Source organism: Eptesicus fuscus, chromosome 6, assembly GCF_027574615.1.
Source record: "Eptesicus fuscus isolate TK198812 chromosome 6, DD_ASM_mEF_20220401, whole genome shotgun sequence".
Lineage (NCBI taxonomy): Eukaryota > Metazoa > Chordata > Mammalia > Chiroptera > Vespertilionidae > Eptesicus > Eptesicus fuscus.
In genome coordinates, this window is record NC_072478.1 from 32074544 (window position 1) to 32097497 (window position 22954).

The 22954-nt window shown below is 39.2% G+C and overlaps 1 protein-coding gene across 1 annotated transcript in view; it reads right to left on the reverse strand.

The window, feature by feature from the left end:
- The window catches only part of FBXO16 (F-box protein 16), a 53672-nt gene extending 32938 nt beyond the window's left edge, over window positions 1–20734 (reverse strand). The window contains exons 1-3 of the mRNA XM_054716936.1: window positions 20636–20734; window positions 12254–12289; window positions 1047–1253 (exon numbers count right to left, since the gene is read on the reverse strand). Coding sequence (XP_054572911.1) covers window positions 1047–1253; window positions 12254–12289; window positions 20636–20734 — 342 coding nt within the window. The remainder of the gene's footprint in view (window positions 1–1046; window positions 1254–12253; window positions 12290–20635) is intronic.
- Between the last annotated feature and the right edge of the window lie 2220 nt (window positions 20735–22954).

Sequence of the window (22954 nt, forward strand, 5' to 3'; positions counted from 1 at the left end):
TTTCTTTATTCTTGCTTATAAAATACATGTAGTAAATACTATATATAATGAGTAAAGCAAGAATTTAAATTATATGTTTTCTTCTATGGTTTCTGGGTATTATAGAATACTCACAAAGACCTCCTTTCCTGAGTTTTCTCTGATTTCATATCAATCTTTTATCCTACTAGAAATTCTTTTCAGATAGCTACCCAACTTTCCCAGCTCCTTCATTAAGTAATTCATCTTTTTACTGAATTCATTTTCTCAATTTTAAAAATGAAAGTTAACATTTTGCACATGTGTGAATGCATGCTAACAGGTAATGTCTGGTGTTACTAGCCTCTATGAGAAGACTCAACAAAATCACTACCCATTTTATAACCTTAAGTAATTTAACTACACTTTAATACACCATGAAATTCCTTATAAGAAAATAATGGTCAGCTCCTTTTCCACATTCATGAGCACATTTGCTCACTCTGAACTCTTTCAGTCTCATATTTTTTTGTATATTTCATTAGCACCTTATTTTGAGCCTTTCTCTTTATGAATGGCCTGCACTGTACATTTAGGTTTTATTGTAGCTGTGCAACGTAAGACGATCCTGCTGATGAAGCATTTCTTCTTTGGGTGTTTGTCTCACCACCTCGCTATTTTTTGTGTATGTGGACATTAATGATATCTTTTTTCTTTTTTTTTTTTCCATTTTGAGCACCAAATAGAGAGTGAGACACAAAGTGTCTGAGACAGGGGTGAATCCAAACTATACAGACTCAACATACTGACCACCCTACTTATTGGTTTTGTGCATAGTAAGCCCTCACTGAATGTCACGGATAGATTCTGCAACTTTAAGTGAAATGACATGTAAGGAAACCAGTTTTACATGGGCTGATATCAACAAGAGTCAAGTTCCTACAGATTCTCATCAACATTGTAACAAAACTAAGTTAAACAAAATGGTGTTAGTTGAGAACCTGCTAAATGTGCTTTTTTTCCCTCTCAAGTTCCAGAGTTTCCAGGCTGTCCTGACAAAATGCCCCACACGGCTTCTTTGCCTTTACCTGTGCACAACGACAAAGGCTTCGGGGGTCCAGGAAAGAAAAGATGTATAAGGACAACACCCTTGGAAGCTTGGTAGTAAAATCCAGAGCTTCTGCTGGAATTTTTTCCTGAAGCTTTCGACAGCAGAACTTTTGCTGTGACAGGGAGCAGCGTTCTAACAGGCCTGTCAGGATTCTTCTCCTTTGAGAGTCTGTCCATTTGTCAAACTGGAGAGGAAAAAAAAAAAAAGAAAGAAAAGAAAAGAAAAACTTCCAGGTTTAATCTGATTCCAGAGATTCATTATGAAGAAGCAATAAAAATGGCATAGAAAGTGAGTCTAGTAATTTATTCCCAATGAATGGCATGCATTTCTTTCCCTAATTAGTAAATTCCACATTTTGCCACCTACATGCCCTTCCTCACATTTATATGTGTGAACCTGTGCAAGATCTGAGTGTGCACAGAGTACACTTGACCTCAGGATTTGGAGTTAATTAGGACAGTGAGTTGGGAGCTGGCCGTATTCATTAACTGAGAAAACATTCATAACACACAACATGAAGAGAAGGTGCCTGGGCAGTGCCCCTCCTCCCGGAGAGTTGTGTATTAGTTCGTAAGAGCCAAACTCAAAGACCAGAAACAAACCTTTGCATTCGCAGTGGGAAATAAGGTATTACATGCAAATATCCCTGAGAAGGAGAGTCTATTGGGTCAAAGTCCCACTAATGTGTAAATAATTGATGTGATTGGAGAGGAAATAGCACTAGGAGGACCTGGATAAAAAGAATTCCAGAGACAAGAAGTAGATGCCAAAATAATCTGGGGCACACCAGACTTTGGTTACTTCACAATTTCCCCCAGAGATAACCCTAAATCAGTCCCAAGATCAGTGGCTGATCTAAGATAAGAATGTGAGGGTTGGCTAAAACCCAAAGAAAGGCCCTATGGGATCACCTCCCTGCTGAATGAGCCACTTTTCCAGAGTTTAAATCTTTACTTCTTTTGCCCATTAGAGAAAATAGGGAAATTTGGGGCTACTTGTATTTTGTATGCTATTTCATTTCACATACAGATACTTATTACAGCTGTTATAAAGTAATCAGAATTTTATAATGAACTTTAGTTACATACTGACTACCTAATAAGGCATATGAGTATAAAGCAAAAATGTATTTGGTACAAGCCTTATAGTCAACTTTATTATAGTCATACAATATATTTTTGTTGTTGTTCATCCTCACCTGAGGATATTTTTTCCATTGATTTTTATTTAGAGAGAATGGGAGGGAGGGGAGAGGAAGAGAGAGAGAGGAGAGATGTGAAAGAGACACATTGGTTGCCTCCTACATGTACCCAGGCTAGGGATAGAACCTGCAACCCAGGTACGTTGCCCTTGACCAGGAATTGAACCTACGACCCTTTGGTGCATGGGCTGACGCTCTAACCACGGAGATCACCGGCCAGTGCTACAATGTATTTTTTTTAATATATTTTATTGATTTTTTACAGAGAGGAAGAGAGAGGGATAGAGAGTTAGAAACATCAATGAGAGAGAAACATCGATCAGCTGCCTTTTGCACACCCCCTACTGGGGATGTGCCCGCAACCAAGGTACATGCCCTTGACCGGAATCGAACCCGGGACCCTTGAGTCCACAGGCTGACGCTCTATCCATTGAGCCAAACCGGTTTTGGCCAATGTATTTTTTTTAAATTAGTAGGGCTACTTCTTGATTATAACTATTCACTATCATAGATCTATTCGATGACTCACAAATCTCACTTGGAAGACTATGATTCAAGAGGGGAAAAAAACTCTAAAATGAATAAAAACACCAAAAACTGTAACTTACAAATGAGTAAAATGTATTCATGTGTGTTTCCTGATTTGTCCTATCCCTGTTTCTGCACAATCCATCTCTCTAACTTCTTTCCTTCTGGGATGGATTACTGGAATGAATAGAGAGAAGCCAGAAAAGAATGTCGAGGGCCAGGGTAAGAACCAGGCCCAGGAGGATGCATTGATCTATAAATTGAACAGCCAAGGGAGGTAGGAAGAGACAGAAGAGCTTTGGAGTTCTGGCTTGCAGGGAGTTTGAGGGTTTAGACTGTCACTGCCTTGATAGCAGTTTTAGGGTGTAAGAGAACTGAGGAATAAAGGCAGGAGATCTGGAGTTTTGTACTGGATCCTCTGTGATGTTTATCTTAGAGAGACAAAATGAAAATTGAAATGTGTTTCTTTAAATTACTTTCAGGCAATGCGCTGTGGCTCTGTAGAAACTGAGCTTCATGAGGACACAGGATGAATATGGTTAAAAACAATTTTCATGAGATATTATCATCACTGCAAGAAATCAGAAATAACCCAAAATGCCTAACAGTGGGGGATCAGCTAAGCAACCTGTAAATAGATAAAAGAAAGAGTGGCTTTATGTTGACGGTGGGTTTGAGAATGATACCACTGGGAGTCTCACTTACAATATTCTGTTATTTCTAATACTCATTAGAAATAAATTACTAAATCCCAGTTCCATCACTAACAACCTCTCTCAGCCTCAATTTCCTCATTTGTACATTAAGAATAATTATATCTACATTGTAGAGTTGTTGTGAGGAGTAAATAAAATAATCTATAATAATAAAAGTGTAATGTGCTAATTAGACCAGACAGCTGAACGACCTTCTGGATGTCATTCTGGACATCCTTCCAGATAAAGCTATGGTGGCGAGGGCCAAGGCAGAGGTGGTTAGAGGCGGTCAGGCAAGCCAGCAGTTGGGGCGATCAGGCAGGTAGGCAGGAAGAGTGGTTAGGGGTGATCAGGCAGGCAGGCAAGTGGTTAGGGGCAATTAGGCAGGCAGGCAGAGTGGTTAGGGGTGATCAGGCAGGCAGGCAGGCCAGCAGTTAGGAGCCTGCGGTCCTGGATTGTGAGAGGGATGTCCGACTGCTGGTTCAGGCCCGAAAATCAGGCCTAAACCAGCAGTTGGACATCCCCCGAGGGGTCCCACATTGCAAGAGGGTGCAGGCCAGGCTGAGGGAGTCCCTCCCCACTCGCCCTGCACGAATTTCATGCACTGGACCACTCGTATATGTATAAAATTCCTAAAAGAGTACCTGACTCATTGTATGACAGATATAATAAACTAGCACAGTGAAGTTAAAAATAGTAAGTATGATGGTTAATCAATGTGAAAAGAAAATATGTGTAAACAATTAAATTAAAAAGCATAAAATTACCATGTTTGCACATTGATAAGGATGGGAAATATATTGAGAATGGCTCAGATTTTTCTCATCTACTTTCATTGATGCCCACCAAAAAAAATGGGCCCAAATTGGAGTGATTTAAAATGAATATAAAAAAGAACATTAGGATTATAAATGATGAACTCTATAAGAGAAAGCAATAAAACATTTTTCTTTAGAGGCTAAAAAGACAATTACTTTGGTTTCTCATTTCCCTGATGACAATGGTCAAAGGCAATTTAAATTTGGCTGTGATAGGTGTTCTTTGCCTCAAGGAAGCTTCCTTTCTAATTGTGTTTGTTTAGGCTAATAGAAAACGAATTTGCATTCCTTGAACTCCTACCAATTGAAAGTGATGACTCAGAAGAATGCTTACCAGTTGGGGAAAATCCCTTTGGCATTTAAAAGGCGCTAGGAATAATCCAAAAAGTAAATAATCTGTGGTAGAGTTAACTGTACAGGAATTCGATAATCTCCCACATCTCTTGCATCATCTCTCAAGTAAAAATACCCATAACATTGCAGCCATCAATCCAATGTGTGAGATTGGGGAGCAGCTGGGACCATTTATGGTACTTCGCTTCACAGTTCATTTTTTTACATTATATTATGTTGTTATGTTAAATTATCTTTATAATTGTATTTTATAATTATTTTAATGCTTTTTAAAAATATATTTTTATTGATTTCAGAGGGGAAGGGAGAGCAAGAGAGACATAGAAACATTAATGATGAGAGAGAATCTGATTGGCTGCCTCCTGCATGCCCCCAACTGGGGATCGAGGCCGAAACCTGGGCATGTGCCCTTGACTGGAATGGAACCCAGGACCCTTCAGTCCGCAGGCCGATGCTCTGTCCACTGAACCAAACCAGCTAGGGCTTAATACCTTTTTGGGTGGCTTGCTTGACTCGAAAGAATTGTGAAAAATCCTATTTTCAGAGTAGTTGGGAGTACTATGAGTATACTTGCTGCAGTTTCAGGAAGTGAGGACAGTTGCTAGAGATGACGGTCCATTTAACTGACACAATGGCAAGGCAAAGTTCACGGGGAGTGAGGGATAGGATAAAAAGGGAGGCTTGTTATTTTTTTGCTTATTGGTTATGTTCATCTGAGTTTCTGAGTCCTATTGTCAAAAACTCAAGTTCACAATTAAAGTATGAATACATTCTTGTTTTAAAAATTTCAACTAGGTATGAATATAATCAAACATGAAAATCCTATTTAACCACTCCTCCTTGTCAATTCTCACTCACTCCATTTCCCAGAAATAACTACTGTTCACAGTTTGATGTTTGTGCACTTCTATGCAGTTACCTACACATATATCCATCAATAAAGATGCAGTTAGATAAAGTAGAACATACCCATTCTGTGGAATACTACAGAGACGTTTAAAAACCAAACAAAAGATAGCCATAGTATCCTGATCTGTAATGAGCCCAGAGCATATTGTCTTCTCATTCTTTTGTGGTAGGATGGATATGCAATGATCTATTTGCTCATTTTACTGCCAATACCAGTTAGGTTATTTCTGATACAAAAACAGAACAAAATAAAAACCCTGCAATATCCTACAACATGCCTTTTCAGGCCCCATGTGAACATTTCTCTAGTACAGTGAAATGGAAGTGGAATTACAGGCTCAAAGGATATTTGCATTTAAAAATTGAATAGTGTGTCAAACTGTCTTTTAAAGGTCTTTACCACTTTTATATTCCCTCCAATTGTTTTCAGCATATTCTCCTATTCACCAATGAACCTTACTTTGGATGTTAATCTGTCTCTTTAATTGCTGCTGCCACATAGACAAAGGGAGGAATTGGGAATCTCATTGTTTAATTTGTATTTCTTTGAGTTTAGTGGAATAGAGCATCTTTTATGTTCATTGGCCATTTGTATATTTTTGTATATTTCTCATTGTTCTATTGACTTATTATATATGAGTATTTGTACTTTTCTTATTGATTCTAGGAACTCTTTATATCTCCCAGATATTAATCTTTATCTAGCATGCAATTTGCAAAATATTTTCCCGTTTCTCTTTTGAATTTTAACTGTGATGGTTTGTTTCCAGCAAGTTAAAAGCAATGCCATCTACTGTTTTCAAATTCTTCATAATATTTCTATTATTTCTGTTAACAACGTAGAAGCTGAGAAAAATGTGAGATGCTTTCTTTTCTTTTTAAAAAAAATATATTTTTATTGATTTCAGAGAAGAAGGGAGAGGAAGAGAGACATAGAAACATCAATGATGAGAGAGAATCATTGATTGGCACGCCCTTACTGGGGATGGAGCCTGCAACCCAAGCATGGGCCCTTGACCAGAATTGAACTCGGGACCCTTCAGTCCCCAGGCCAACACCCTATCCACTGAGCCAAACCAGCCAGGGTAATCTTTCTTTTCAACTAAAATACTTCTGCTGTTATTTCCTGTTGATTGAGAGGCAACTATCTTTTCTAACGGATTAAAAGGCAAGATTTGTGATAAGGGATTAAATAGTAGCATAGAGCCCTGACCGGTTTGGCTCAGTGGATAGAGCGGTGGCCTGCAGACTGAAGGGTCCCAGGTTCAATTCCAGTCAAGGGCATGTACCTTGGTTGCAGGCACATCTCCAATAGGGGGTGTGCAGGAGGCAGCTGATCGATGTTTCTCTCTCATTGATGTTTCTATCTCTCTATCCCTCTCCCTTCCTCTGTAAAAAATCAATAAAATATATATATTTTTAAAAAGTAGTAGCATGGAACGGTAAAAGTATAAGAGCTTTTAAGTTTCTTTGAATTATTTTGTTTGTTACTGTACAGAACATCAGGACCATGTGCAAATGTGTGAACAAAAATGACATTCTATAGCCAAATAGGAAATACTCTTGGATTGTCCATCATTAAATAGGATTCATATTACATCTTAGCTCACATGTCCAGATTGTCTTTAAAAATGACTTTTAAAAACTAGTTTGAGCTTTAAAACTAATACTCGATCGTTTCCATGAAAATCCCAACTAATGCTAAGTAAAAAGAAAAATTGCTATCTTTATTTCACCTTTCTTTTTTGGAAAATGTATTTCTTATGTTATCAGATTCTTATGTTGTTCATGAAAAACACAAACAAAAAATCTACATGATATTGTAAATTGAAAGAATAAGTTTGTTTTTGGACAAAAGAGAAAAAGCAGTGAGTATCATTTATTCATTTGGTAGTATCAAGAAATGTATAACAAAGAGCATGATAGAACCATGTTTGCCTGCCATGGATAAGTCTACTGGAGAAGATAGATAATTAGTGATATTTGCAAATGTATATTTCTATTAGTTATGGTAAAAGAAAGAATACATAAGATCTTTTAAAATGTTTGAAGACCTTATCCAGGGTGATATTAAAAATATTTAATAATCAGCAATACTATCAACCAATCAAAACAGAAGTTGCTCAGCCACATCAAATACTGGCTGAACTTTAGCCCTGGTTATATTAACCTTTAGCACTAGGATGTTGAGTGTGACTCGACACGGTTAGCATCGGTAGCAGCTCGTTTGTCGAGCCACACTCGACACATAGTTTCACCGCGGGGGGGAGGGGGATTTTTGTCTATTTTTCCAGTATCTTTTCTTGTTTTCATTAGCATGAAAGGACAAGTAAAATGTAAATGCCGTCTCAACTGATGCCACCACCTAAGCTTCACCAATGGCATCTTCAAAGGCTATTTGTTTCTAAGACACATCAGTCACGTGAAAAAGGTTAGACCAGTACACTAACTTCCAGGGGTAGATTATTATCCACTAACTTAGAGCAACGTTTAGATGGAAAGCTCCATATAATCACACCTCACCCTAACAAAAAACACAAAGATTGTGTTGTTTGTTCTAACAGAAAAATCAAAGGAGGAAGAAGAGAGACGATTTATATTTGCGAAACATGTGAATGTAAACCAGGTCTTCATGTGGGTGAATGTTTCAAAAAATATCACACCATGAAAAATTATAGAGATTAAAATTACTCTTTGAATGTATCAATAATTTGAAATATAAAAAAATCCAAATAAATAAGTTCGTATGAAAAGAAACTCCAGTTTTTTATTCTACTGCCGCGCTTTGTAAAATCTGGGGTATTTAAAAAATTAAATCCCGAGTAGAATAAAGGAATCGAGAAAAAAGCAAGCGAGTGCAAAGGGTTAATTTAGGGATTTCCTCTAACAGTAAGTGGAGCGATAGCTGGTGTAAAAATAGTCATTCTCTATAAGTCTCTTTTTAAGTTGTTGGTCACAGATGCAAAGCTATTTAAAAACATATATAGAATGAGAAAAACTCAGCTAGATTTTAAATTTTGGGTATTTTTATTTTTAAAAAAATCTTCACTCATGAAGAGAGAGAGAGAGAGAGAGAGACAGAGAGAGAGAGAGAGAGAGAGAGAGAGAGAGACAGAGACAGAGAGACAGAGAGAGACAGAGAGAGACAGAGAGAGACAGAGAGACAGAGAGAGAAGTTAGGGATCAAACCTGCAACCCAGGTATGTGCCCTGACTGGGAATTGAACTGGTAACTTTTCAGTGCACAGGACGACACTCAACAAACTGAGCCACTCTAGCTGGGCATACATTTTTGGTATTTTTCATTTCTTAATTTTTAGTAGATTTATTTTGTAAAGTTTTATTATTATTTTAAAATTTTAATACATTCACATGATTAAAAAGTATGAAAAGCTATTCAGAAAAAAGTCTCTTCCACCCTGCCACAGACTCATAGTTGCCCCTTTTCTCATGAATCCTTCCAGAGACATTATATAATTTTTTTTCTGCTTTGGTTAATAAATATCTTTAGGCTCAAGCTTGAAGACCAACACAGAAAAGAACTGGTGACCAACTAAGGTAAACAAGAACAGTAAGAAATAGACCTTTATGCTAGTTTTAGTGCAATGGACTGAATGTTTGTGTCCCCCCAAACCTCATATTCATATGTTGAAACCTACCCCCCAAGATGATGGTATTAGGAGGTGGGGCCTTTGAGAGGTGATTAGGTCATGAGGGTGGGGCTCCCATGAATGGGATGAGTGTCCTTATAAAAGAGGCCCCAGAGAGATTCCTCACTCCTTGAGCCATGTTAAGTTACAGTGAAAAGGCAGTAGACTATGAACCAGAAAGTGGGATCTTACTAGACACTGAATTTTCCAGGGCCTTGATCTTGGACTTCCTAATCTTTAGAACTCTGAGAAATAAATTTCTGTTCTTCATAAGCCTGGGTATTTTGTTATAGCAGCCTGAACAAATTACGATACTAGGAAAATGAGTTTCAGTAACTCATAGGAAAGGACATACTGTCAACTGTTATAGACTGGGTTAAAGATGGTCCCTTAAGGAAGAAGGCTTTGTATGCTTTAGAGATGGAATATTTCAAGTTTATTACATATATCAAGAGTTAAAGAGCCTGGCTCCTGTGGCTCAGTGGAGTGTTGTCCTATGCACCAAGAAGGTTGTTGCCTCAATTCCCCGTCCAGGCACATGCCAGGTTGTGGGCTCGATTCCCAATAAGCCCGGGATGTGAGGTAGGCAGCAGATTGATATTTCTTTCTCATTGATGTTTCTATATCTCCCTTACTCTCTAAAATCAATAAAAACATATTAAAAAAATAAAATATTAAGTATTTTTAAAAAGAATTAAAGAAACCCAAGTACAGTTTTCAAAGGAATCCTAACTTATTTTTAAAATTGAGATATAATTCACGTGCCATGAAATTCAGTGTTTTGAGTGTACAATTCAGTCATTTTTAGTATATTCACAAGGTTGTATAGCCATCGCTATCTAATTCCAGAACATTTTCATTACCCCAAAAAGAAATCTCGTACCCATTACAGTCAATTCATCTTCCCCTTGTCCTCCAGCCCCTGGAAACCATTAATCTAATTTCTGTCAACATGGATTTGCCTTCTGGACTCTTCATAGAAGTGGAATCATATACTATGTGGCCTCTGTATCTGGTTTCTTTCACTTATCATACTATTTTCAAGGTTCATCCATGTTGTACCATGTATCAGTACTTTATTGCATTTTCTTACCCTTGCTTTTTAAATTTTTGGTAAAATATACATGACATAAAATTTACTATTTAACCATTGTTCAGTGTAAAGTTTAGTGGCATTAAGTACATTCACATTGTTATGCAGCCATCACTTCTAACCTTCTGTAGAACTTTCTCATCATCTCAAAGTGAAAATCTGTTCACGTTAAACAATAATTTCTCTTCCTTTGGCAACCTCTATTCTACTTTCTGTCTCTATGAATCTGGCTACTCTAGGTACTTCATCTAAATAGAATCATACAACAATATTTGTCTTCTTGAGTCTGGCTTATTTCACTTTCCACAGTGCGTTCATATTTCATGTTGTAGCTTGTATGAAATTTCCTTCTTTTTCAAGGCTGAATGATATTCCATTGTATGGATATACCACCTTTTGCTTAGTCATTCATAAGTCAATGGATATTTGGATGTCTATGCTTTTTTACTATTATGAATAATGCTGCTATGAACATTCGTGTACAAGTTTTTGCATGACCATATGTTTTCAATTCTCCTGGGTGGTAGAGACTATTAGATGGGACTGCAGAGTGATTTGATGAGTAATAGTCATTGCCCAGAGATGGATACTTTGATCATGACCCAGGGATGGATAATGACCACTGGGACTTCATGTCTCTTTTGAGGAAAGAGTAAGAAAATCTTCATTTGTATAAAGGATAGTTGTATCTTGTAAGATAAAAAGCATAAAGTTGTTACTATAACAACTTGAATAAGGATGTATGTGGATGCTAAGTAGCCAAATGGATGAACTGTGTTGGTTATTAAGCTATTGTCTCTCAGATCCAAACTCACCTTTCTGTATTCTACTTTGTGAGTAAAGAAGGCTGGGTCTCTATAAATCGTATTTCTCCTTTGATAGCCGACTCCCTGTTAAATGTTGACAATGGGGAAGAGGGTACTAGAGGGAAACTAAGGTAGAAGAGCCTTACTCCTTTGTTTCCTTGCTGTTCCTGGCAGCAGCATCCTCTTTTTTTTTTTTTTTTAAAGAATATCAAGTTTTTTTGTTTGTTTTTTTAAATATATATTTTATTGATTTTTTTTTACAGAGAGAAGGGAGAGGGATAGAGAGTTAGAAACATCAATCAGCTGCCTCCTGCACACCTTCTACTGGGGATGTGCCCACAACCAAGGTACATGGCCTTGACCGGAATCGAACCTGGGACCTTTCAGTCTGCAGGCCGACGCTCTAGCCACTGAGCCAAACTGGTTAGGGCAGCATCCTAACTCTTGACCCTGACAGCAGCAGTTAATTCCAGGGTCTAATTTTTTCCACACTCCCAGAACCATCACACTTCCTCAAATATATAGGAGTCAGCTGGTTGCTATCTACTTTATTCCTCAGAAGTCTGGGTCCCCTGTAGGGCTGGTCCTAGCCCCACGGGGTCCTTCTTCTGAACTTCTGAGGTATCACTAAAGCTGGAAAAAGCTACTTCCTGAAGTTCTATTTCCATGGCACCTCAGTGATATCCTTTTTGTCTTTTCTGTTTTCCAGTATTTGTTTAACCGGTTCTATTTATTTAATGTAATTATGTCTGGGCCCTAGCTGGGTAGCTCAGTTGGTTAGTGTCGTCCCGATATGCCAAGGTTGCCAGAACATATAAGAAGCAACCAATGAATGCATAAATAAATGGAAGAGCAAATTGATGTTTCTCTCTCTCTTTCCCTTCCTCTCTAAAATCAATAAGTAAAAAATTAAAAAACATTAATTATGTCTATCAAAATAACTGGTCCAATTTCTGTTTTCCTGACAACCATAACTGATAAAGTACCAAAAAACTTCTCAGGCTATGAGCAATCATCACCGATTACCTTACATCTAAACCGAATTCTTTGGGCTCTATAGTAACATAACATATTATACAAGTACATTTTATCTGTTTCAAATATAGAAGTAAGTATATTTTAAATAGTTACCCATTTTCCAAGTAGAACTCTTCTTTCTTCAAATACCTACAATAAATTAAAAATAATGGAATGATTTCATAATTCATGGTTCAAAATACCCATTACAAGAAAGATAGCATTAAAGTATCAATAAATAAGTAGTCTTTTCATTGTGTCAACTGAATATAAAAGATTTCATTCTTGAGAAGGTACTTTACTTATTTTTAACTTGGGCAAGGTATCTTTTTTTATCAGTTTCTGCATGTGGAATAATTCGTCTTAAAGAAATAATAATTTTACCCGGCCACATATGAGAGGCAACCTATCAATGTTTCTCTCTCTTACTCTCCCTCCCTCCCTCTCTTTCTAAACTCAATAAACATATCCTTGGGTGAGAACTAAAAAAAAAAAAAAAAAAAAAAGTAATACTTTTTTAAAGGGAAGAAATTAGAAAAGAATGAGCCCTGGCCAATGTGGCTTAGTTGGTTGAGCATTGTCCCATGCACTGAGAGGTCACCAGTTTGATTCCCAGACAGGGTACATGCCCCAGTTGCAAGCTTGATCCCCAGTAGGAGATGTGCAGGAAGCAGCTAATTGGTGTTTCTCTCTCATTGAAGTTACTCTCCTTCTCCCTCTCTCTCTCTCTTAAAAAAAAATCAATACAAATATATATATATATATATATTTTTTATAATATATATATTTTTTTTTTTTTTTTTTAAAGAATGAAACCAGCCCTAGCCAGTTTGACTCAGTGGATAGAGCATCAACCTGCGAACTGAAAGGTCCCAGGTTCGATTCCGGTCAAGGGCACATGCCCGGGTTGTGGGCTCGATCCCCAGTGAGGGACCTGCAGGAGGCAGCTGATCCATGAATCTCTCTCATCGTGGATGTTTCTATCTCTCTCTCCCTCTTCCTTCCTCTCTGAAATCAATAAAAATATATTTTTAAAAAAGAATGGAACCGTAAAGTGAAATCAACATCAGAATTTGAAAGATGAAAAAACTGACAAAGAAAACACAGTAAAATGGAGATCCTCCCCCCCAAAAAAATATTTCAGTATCAATAGTTTGAGAACTTACAAAGTTTATGAACGAGCAGCTCTATTTTTATATGTCAGTGTACACACATATTAGTGGGTATACATGTACTTATTATGTATCTCTGTGCGTAATTACACTTAGTGTTTAACTGTATAGGTTTGTTGTTATATAGTATTTAGGACAGAAATCATGTATTATTCATTTTTCCATCTCCAGTGTAGAGTGTTATACACAGTATATCACAGGTACTCATGTTTAATGGATTAAATGAATGTGGCAATATAAGTGACAATGAATATACTTTTGGATATATTGGTACATGTGAATGATTTAGCTATTGATGTAGAGGTGTTTTTCTGAGCATCAGTTACTAGTATATGTGTATTTGAATGAGTGAGGAAGGGAAAACTAATGTGAGAATGTCTGGCAGGGAACTATGGAGAGAGGAAACATGAAAAAGTAATGAACAGATGTAAGTGTCTCTCTCACTCCCACACATACACCCTGTCAGCTTTCAAAATTGGAATCATTTTGAAGGTTGCCAGATGGGAGGGGGTCTGGGAGGATGGATAAAAAAGGTAAAGGGATTAATAAGTACAAATTGGTTGTTACAGAATAGTCATGTGCATATAAAATAAACATAGGAAACATAGTTCATAATATTCTAATAACTATGTATGGTGTAAGATTTATTGGGATGATCATTTAGTAAGTTATATAATATCTAATCAATGGGGTGTACACTTGAACTAATATGATATTGTATGTCAACCGTAATCCTATATAATCCTATATAATGAAGAGGTAATATGGAAATTGACCATCACTCCAACACACAAGATGGCCGCCCCCATGTGGTCAAAGATGGCCACCAGAAGATGGCCTGCAGGGGAGAGCAGTTGAGAGGGACCAGGCCTGCAGGGGAGGGCAGTTGGGGGCGACCAGGCTGGCAGGGGAGGGCAGTTAGAGGCGACCAGTCTAGCAAGAGAGGGCAGTTAAGGGTGACCAGGCTGGCAGGGGATGGCAGTTAGGGCCAATCAGGCCAGCAGGGGAGCAGTTAGGCATCGGTCAGGCTGGCAAGGGAGTGGTTAGGGGGTGATCAGGCTGGCAGGCAGAAGCGGTTAGGGCAGTGATGGCGAACCTATGACACGCGTGTCAGCACTGACACGCGTAGCCATTTCTGATGACATGCGGCCGCATGCCGAGGATGAAACATTTGCTGCTCCTGAGGATGAAACATTTGCGACTAGAGTCTTAGAGTTAGTTTTTTCCGCAAAGTGACACACTACCCGAGTTATGCTCAGTTTTTTGGCGAAGTTTGACACACCAAGCTCAAAAGGTTGCCCATCACTGGGTTAGGGGCAATCAGGCAGGCAGGCAGGCAAGTGGTTGGGAGCCAGCAGTCCTGGATTGTGAGAGGGATGCTTTAGATTGGAGAGGCTGCAGGCTGGGCTGAGGGACACACCCACCCCTCGCCCCCCATGCACAAATTTCGTGCACCGGGCCTGTAGTTGAAAAATAAAAAATGATTTAAAATTTTAAAAAATTGGAATCAACGTTTTTCCCTTCCTAAATTCTCTGGCACTGTAAGAACTTTCCTACTACTAGAAGAGTAACTCAGGCCTATTTCTTCCCTTTTTGTAGAGGAGGACAAGGAGCTGGCTTTATGCTTCTAACGGATTACGCTTTCCTTCCTTTTTTACGCTCTCAACTCTAGTTTCAAAGGGCATACAAAATGAGGACTGAAATAATTGGTTCAACCACAACCTCAAGGCCAGCGAAATGTCAGTTTTTCTCTTGGTTGGAGAATCTCATACATCACCGGTAGGCTTTCTTTACACATTAAAGAAGAAAAAGAATGTCCTTCTCTCCTCCCCGCTAATTCACTGCCACCTGAGCTACTAGGACCCTCAAATAAACTCAGAATTTCTAGGTGAAAACAGAAGAATACCTATAGAATATAGAAGATTCAAAAATCTGGATTCAAATATTTCCTGAACTCTTCTCCTCCCTCTAACCAAATCCAATCAGTCACCTATCACCCAAACCAAATCATCAGCACCACCGCTTTTCTGATGCCCAGTGACCTAACTCCTCCTAACTTATATTCCATGTACAGCGCATGCTTCATTTGGTCTCTACAGGGTTTGCTATGACTCTCTGGTTGTTTCTGTTCATTTTATCTTCCCATGTAGATTACAACCACTGTCTCTACATACTCCCCAGGTTCTGTGGCAGGCCCTCCAAAAACACTTGCTAATTGAACAATAACAGCAAAAAGCTTTAAAAGTCATAGCATTTTAGTGCTCAGAGAAATCCTAGAGATATTTTTGCCCAATTTCCTAGTTTTATAGAAGTCAACAAGAGGCCCAAAGGGGGCTACACTTACAGATTTTTAAAAATCACAGGTTCCACACTGTCTGTTCAGTTCAACTCTGTACTTGTTTTCTCCCTAGAACCTTGGTCTTCCCTGTCTTGACTTCCAGTTCGACATGCTTTGGCCTTTCAAAAGGAGGATGGGAGATGACCATCATGGTGGCCAATGACAATAAGGAGCACTGGAAACAAAGGGGCACTGACTTGAAGGGGTGAGGAGAATCACCAAGGAGTAGGGGGGGAGGTGGAGCGTGTTATTCAGGCTAAAACAATAGTTTTTAGAGGGCCAGCCACCAAGTCTAAGCAGGGTCCAAGTGATAATGGAGAAAATAAAATGAAATAAAGATCGCTAAGAGAGTCACTTAAAATAGAGTCAGAAGACTATTAAGGAGTGAGGCTTATGAACATCTTGTGCCTCAATTCTCAGAGCTGCATGTATGTTGCTAAACTACCTCATGGCTGAGCTATAAGCATCCTGGAGCAGAAAACATCTTGGAACAACTGCTACTTGGGCGCATATACTAGTAGACTTTACTTACTTCCTTGTAGTTTCTGCTTCCCTCATTTACATATTGGAACTAACCAATTCCTGTGAACTTAGCCAGCAATCCTTAATTTGCATGAAAGAATTATATTTTGTGGGGGTTTTCTTCTTCTTCTTCTTCTTTTTTTTTTAATAAACCCTGCCTTTGCCTGCTCTCTCCAGAGTGCAGTTTGGGTTGCTACCTGAATCTGTGTCTACCAGATTGCAATCTTTTTGCTCAAATAAATGCTTTTTGTTCAGCAATGTTATTCATGCTAAAACAATGTCTTTAAAGGGCCAACGATCAAGTCTAAGCAGGGATCAAGCAAATCCAGTTCTTTATCAAAAGGCATCTAGAGCCAAGTAGAAACTGACAGGAGTGAAGGGGGGAGAGGAACATTAAATGAGTTGAAATCTGGTTTTAACTCTACCCTTGACAAGAAATACAATTTGGGACAAATTATTTAATTGTCAGGTCCTTAGAGTCTTACAGTCTCTGGTTGGAGCAAGTCTTCATTTCAAAGATTTGCAATCACGTTCTTCATCTTAGAGAACTGGAAAACAACGTATCAATTCAAAGTGGAAATATAAAAATGGATCTTCTTTCTTTGCAGAATGTTTATAACACAATTGCTTAGATCCTGCTGTTAAATCAAAATCCTATGTTGTTATTTCAGTCTATTGATACTGCAGTTACATATTTCACGGTGTGGCATCATTAGAGTGTGGGAATAAAACATTTAGGGGCTCCTCAATGATGATTGATGGTAACTAGGTGCTTTTCTCAGAACACCCTTCTTTAAAAAAATTTTTTTTAACTAATTTCAGAGAGGAAGGGAGAGGGAGAGAGAGATAGAAACATCAATGATGAGAATCATTGATTGGCTGCCTCCTGCACATCCCCCACTGGAGTTGAGCATGCAACCTGGGCATGTGCCCTGACCAGGAATCGAACTGTGACCTCCTGGTTCATAGGCCAATGTTCAACCACTGAGCCACACTGGCCAGGCTCTCAGAATACCCTTCAACATGTACTGTACTACATCTGTGAACCATACTCAAAATAAATGTTGGTTACTTGCAATTCAAATACTAGATGGCCAAGAAATGCATATACTTTCAAAACATTCCTCCTCTCAAAATTCACAGTGCCTGAATTGTTTTGAAATCTGTTACATTTGTTTATGTTGATAATGCTGTTTTCCTAGGCATCTGAATTTGAATTCAATCTTTCTGCTTAAAGCTTGCAATGAAGTTAAAATCCTGTGACTCTTATTTTAGTCTGGAATAGTTACATATTTCACATTTTACTACAGAATAGAAGAAAATTAAAACAAAAACAAAAAACAGGGCCTCAAAATTACACACTGATCATTGGTGACAAGTGCCCTGTTTTATAAATGTAGAAAAACCCCTGAAATTATTGTATGGACACTTTCACATCACCAGCAGTGAATATCACCCAAGCATATTTTTTCCATTGATTTGTGGTAGTTTTTTTTTTTTTTTTTAGAGAGACTGGAAGGGAGTGGGGGCAGGGGGAGGGGGAGGGAGGGAGAGAGAGAGAGAGAGAGAGAGAGAGAGAGAGAGAGAGAGAGAGAGAGAGAGAGATTGATATGAGAGAGACACATCAACTGGTTGCCACCTGCACACACTATGATTGAGGCCAGGATATAACGTGCAACCTAGTAGTGCTCTTGACTGGGAATTGAACCCAAGATTCCTCATTGCAAGGGCCAATGCTATAACCACTGACCCATACCAGTCAGGGCTTGGCATCTATTTTTAATTCCTTTCATGCAGTCAGAATGCTAGACCTGAGAGGGATCTTCAAGGTCATCTGATCCAACCTACTCATTTCATAAAGAAGGACACTAAAGACCAGAGAAGGTAAGGTACTCCAGTCATGTGGGAAACTATTGGTATAGCATTTCTGTTAGGTTCAGAGAGGCAAAGGGTCAAATCCAGGCTAAGGAAGGAGGGATACAGACACAAGAAGGTGAGAGTCAATGGAGGGAGCTTCCAGGGTGACTCCATGTCTTGCGCTTCAGGAGCCATAGCAGGCACTGGAGACAGAGAGAAAAGACAGAACCTCAACCCCGGACACACTGGTCAGTAAAAAGTGATGGGAGCAAAGAAAAGCAAGCAGGAAGAGGCTTCCCAGAGAAAGTGTTATTTGATTGACTCTCCCAGGAGGCAATGAGGAGAGCATAAGCAAAGGTGTGGAGGTGTGAGAGAGATGGCTCACCTCGGGGCCACTCAGGTGGCCTGGATATAGGTTGAGAGGAAGCTGTGGCAGGGGTTGGAACTGGGAGGCTGGCTGAGGTCAACTCATGAAGGGTCCTCAATGCTATGCATGGGGGTTTGGAATTTACCCTCCAGAGTGGGGCCTTTTATTGGTTTCACATAACAGGATTAGATTAGTATTTTAGAAATATTATTCTGGGATCAAAATAGGAGATGGATAAATTGGGACAGAGGCAGTGAAACCTGTTAGGGGGTTATTACAATCACCAGGCAAAGGGTGATGAGAGTGTGAACTGAGAATGTGGAGCTGGAGATATATGTAAATGGAGAAAAGGAGCCTGGATGAAGAGCTCTAGGAGGAAGGCTCCTAGAACTTGAAAATGAATTGGATACGGAGGTGGAGGGGTGCTGGTAGACACTCCTCCCTGGGCCTCTCACACTCCTAAATGTCTTGGCATATCAAGAATGCAAGGCCCTGACTGTCATTTCTCCAAGTTTTGTTTATAAGAAGACAAACTTCAGTAATTCAGTACTCTCTCCCTCTGGGACCAAGAGCAGGCTTGTTTACTGCTTACTATAAAAGCAGTGGATTCTCTGGCCTCATAGTTCCTCAGCTATGACACAAACCCAAGGTGTGTGTAGTATTTATCTGGGCCCTCTGCATCACTCCTGTCAGACAAGGCAGGCAAGGAGAACCATCACGAACGTGATGCTCATGCTTCACTGTAATAAAGTTCTTTGTCTCTGACCCCAGACTCTTGCGTCTTTTACTGTGAAACTGTAGTGACTTCTATGCCATAAATAACAGGCTAAGTTATTAGCTTGTAAATAGGGGGAAATCAAATTCCAGACCCAACAGAGAGAAGGAAGAGGTCTAGTTTAAGTGACTTGGAGTGAAGTGGGACCTGGTGTTTCACTAGGGGAAGGAACTAATGTGTAGGAGCAAGATAATGAGGACGGTTTTGCTGATTTTACTGCCAACTAGTGTGGTCCTTGTAATAGTACAGTTGCTCCTGGAACAATGAGGGGGTTAGGGACACTGACTCCCTACACAGTCGAAAGTCCATGTATAAATGGACCTGCACAGTTCAAACATGTGTTGGTCAAGTCACCTATACTGATAATGGGAGCTCAAAGACCTGTTGGTAAATTCTGCCCCTACCTGAAGCAGGGACAGAAATCCCCAGAGATTGGCATGATATTCAGCTTCCCCCCTTGCAATCCTTTGTTTGGTGTATTCTAATAGTGCCTCCCCAGAATGCAAGTCATAAATAAGTTCTTAGGAGAACCTGAGTCATGTGAGTAATGGGATGAGATTTATTCATTTTATTTATTTGGTTAAATGTGCAGCATTATCCAGGAACTGCAACTGTAGCAATAAAATGTGTTTTGGGGGAAATTCTTCATAGACCACCCTTTTCTCTCTTCATAGACCACCATCTCCTCTCTCCAGCAGAGAACTAGTGAGAGAAGAGGAAAAGCATTTGGAGTGAGAGAGGAGTGACTAGAGGAAAGGGCAAATCTAAGAAAGAAATTTTCATCGCAGGTAGGGACTCAGTGTCTATTGCCAGCCTTGTCCACATAGCAAGGGCTCAATAAAAATTTTGGAGGGAAAAAAGTCTTCATTTTTTTCATCCATTACATTCCTAAACAATTGGTATTCATATTTTGATAATCAAAAATTTAATACTTTTATTTATTTATATTTTAATTGACTTTTAAAAAATATTTTTTATTGATTTCAGAGAAAAAGGAAGAGGGAGAGAGAGATAGAAACATCAATGATGAGAGAGAATCATTGATTGGCTGTCTCCTGCATGCCCCCTACTGAAATCAAGCCCGAAACCCGAGCATGCACCTTGACCAGAATCGAACCTGGGACCCTTCAGTCTGCAGGCTGATGCTCTATCCACTGAGCCAAACCGGCTAGGGTAATTTATTTTCTTTAGAGAGAGAGAAAGAGGAAGGGGAAGAGAAAGAGGGAAGGGAGAAAGGGAGAGGGAGAGAGGGAGAGAGAGAGAAAGAGAGAGAGAGAGATTGAGATTTGTTGTTCCACTTATTTATATATTCACTGGTTGATTCTTGAATGTGCTCTGACTGGGGATCAAACCCACAACCTTGGCATATCAGGATGATGCTCCAACTGAGCTACCTGGCCAGGGCAATACTTTTTTTCCCCTTTGAGGCATGAATGCAACTAATAAAATAGCTCTAGTCACTTACCCGGTCATTCAAAAGCTTATGGTTTAAGGGTGTCCAGGTACTCATCTTTGTCTGCATTTTGGAACCATCCATGCTTTTTGGAGGTGCAAACGCCATCATGAAATGACAGGGTATTCTTCTATAAGAAAAACTATACCTATCAGAAGAAATGAATCATATAATATACAGACTATTAGAAATACCAATACCATACAATCTTTTAGTATGCCAAGAGAAGGGAGTGAAGGGAAGAACACTTACTGGGAGCACTTTATATGTATGCTCAATTAAAGTTCATAACAATCTTGTGAGGTGGAAAGTTTTAACTTATTACATAAAGAAAATGAAGCTCATTCAAGTTACATGCTCTTCCCAAAATTATACAGATTGGAACTGGAAATCAGACTCAAGTCTGACTCTATTTTTATTGGACCACAGAGAGAAATCAAGAATCGCTCCTAACTAAGAATATACCATATTGGCTTAGAAAGAAGAGGTATTTTAATTTATAAAATCATAGTGCAATATGGAACACTCCATCCTTGTCCCGTGTGATTGCCTTCCTCCCCCTTTAACTTCCTGACATCTAAATAACAAGGGTTCTAGCTTGATACCATATTTGAGAAGTAGAGTGATACAACACTAAGCATTTGGAGATGGACAGCTTTGAGTTTATTGAGGGAAATGTGCTGTTTTTAAATGCCCAGTATATGTTTGCCTTCGTTTGATGAAAGCACTGTAATTTCCATGAGGAATTGCCTTTCCCTCATTGTTTAGAGTTTGCTGGGTTGGTTAATCAAAGTGGCCTCCCGTTTCCTGGTCACAAGACGGAGCTAGGCCAGTTGAGACTGATGCTGGCTTATCCTTACTTTACAGCTGAGGTGGACATTCAAAGTAGCACTGGTACTCTGCTAGGCTGTTCCTGCTGCCTCATCCCTCAGAAGCCTCTTGTCTTGTCCATTTCGTGAGCCACAGGACATCCTGGCAATAAATTTCCTCTTTTGCTTACATTAGCTAGGATCTGTTTCTATTATTTACAACCAAAAATGTTTACCTCATATGGGTTTGATCCTGGTTCTACAACTTAGTAACTGTGTAACTTTTTGCAAGTTATTTAATCTATCTGAGCTTCAGTTTCCTCATTTGTCAAATAAGGATATATATCTACACCAGGGGTGTGGAACCTTTTTTCTGCCAAGGGCCATTTGGATATTTATTTTATTTTTTTAAAATACATTTTTATTGATTTCAGAGAGGGAGAGGGAGATAGAAACATCAATGATGAGAGAGAATCATTGATCAGCTGCCTCCTGCACACCTCCTACTGGAATCAAACCTGGGACCCTCAGTCCATAGGCCAACACTCTATCCACTGAGCCAAACCAGGTAGGCCTGGGTATTTATAACATCATGCGTGGGCCATACAAAATTATCGACTTAAAAATTAGCCTTCTATATTTGGTCAAACATTTAATTAACTCACCCCTAATGCCTTAGCAGGGCCAGACCGAATGATTTCTCAGGCCTTATATGGCCCTCGGGCTGGACACTCCCCACCCCTGATCTATACTCAACTGCCGCTGTGAATATTAGAGAATAAGGATCCAGCAGACTTCCTGACAGATAGGTGGCCTCAATAAGTAGTAACTTCCTTGCAGTCTTTCTTAGAACTTCCTATCATTCACAGAGTGCCTAAATACCTGTCCTTAGAGGGCCAGGACACAATATTTTAAAGTGGAAAGCAGTTACAGCAGATTGATGGTAGTGTCAATGTATATCCTCCATGTTTCCGCCCTCCTTCCTCTCTGAAGGTGGGCTTCATATTGAAAGGCAGTGGTGATGACTGAAGGGATCAGGGCATGTCTGTCTGATCTACGGGTTCCAAAAATTACTCCATAGCAGCAAATACTGGACAATTAAAAAATAATACAATCATTCGTTTTAGGCTTATACTAGTATGGGATTCCCCCAAATGCTAGATCTGAAAATTTTGAGGCTCTCACTTGACATGTAATACTATCCCTCAGTATTAGAGATTAGTTATAGGTGAAGATAAAGCCAATGTTTTCAAACCTCAGTGGCGTCATTAGACAATACCTTCTTGCAGTTGCCTGCTGCCATCATACCGCGGGGACAAAGGGGGCTCAGATCAATCCTCACGTCCTTCTCAGCACCCAACAGCCAATTATCTAAGTCACACATATTTGGCTAAGTTGCAAAAGGCATAAGAAATGACTTCATTGCAGTATTATTAATTGGCAGCTATAAAAGTACATGTGAGTAGGCAAATTACAGATACAAAGCATGGTCACTGAGTCTAGAACTGCCTAGTTAAAAACT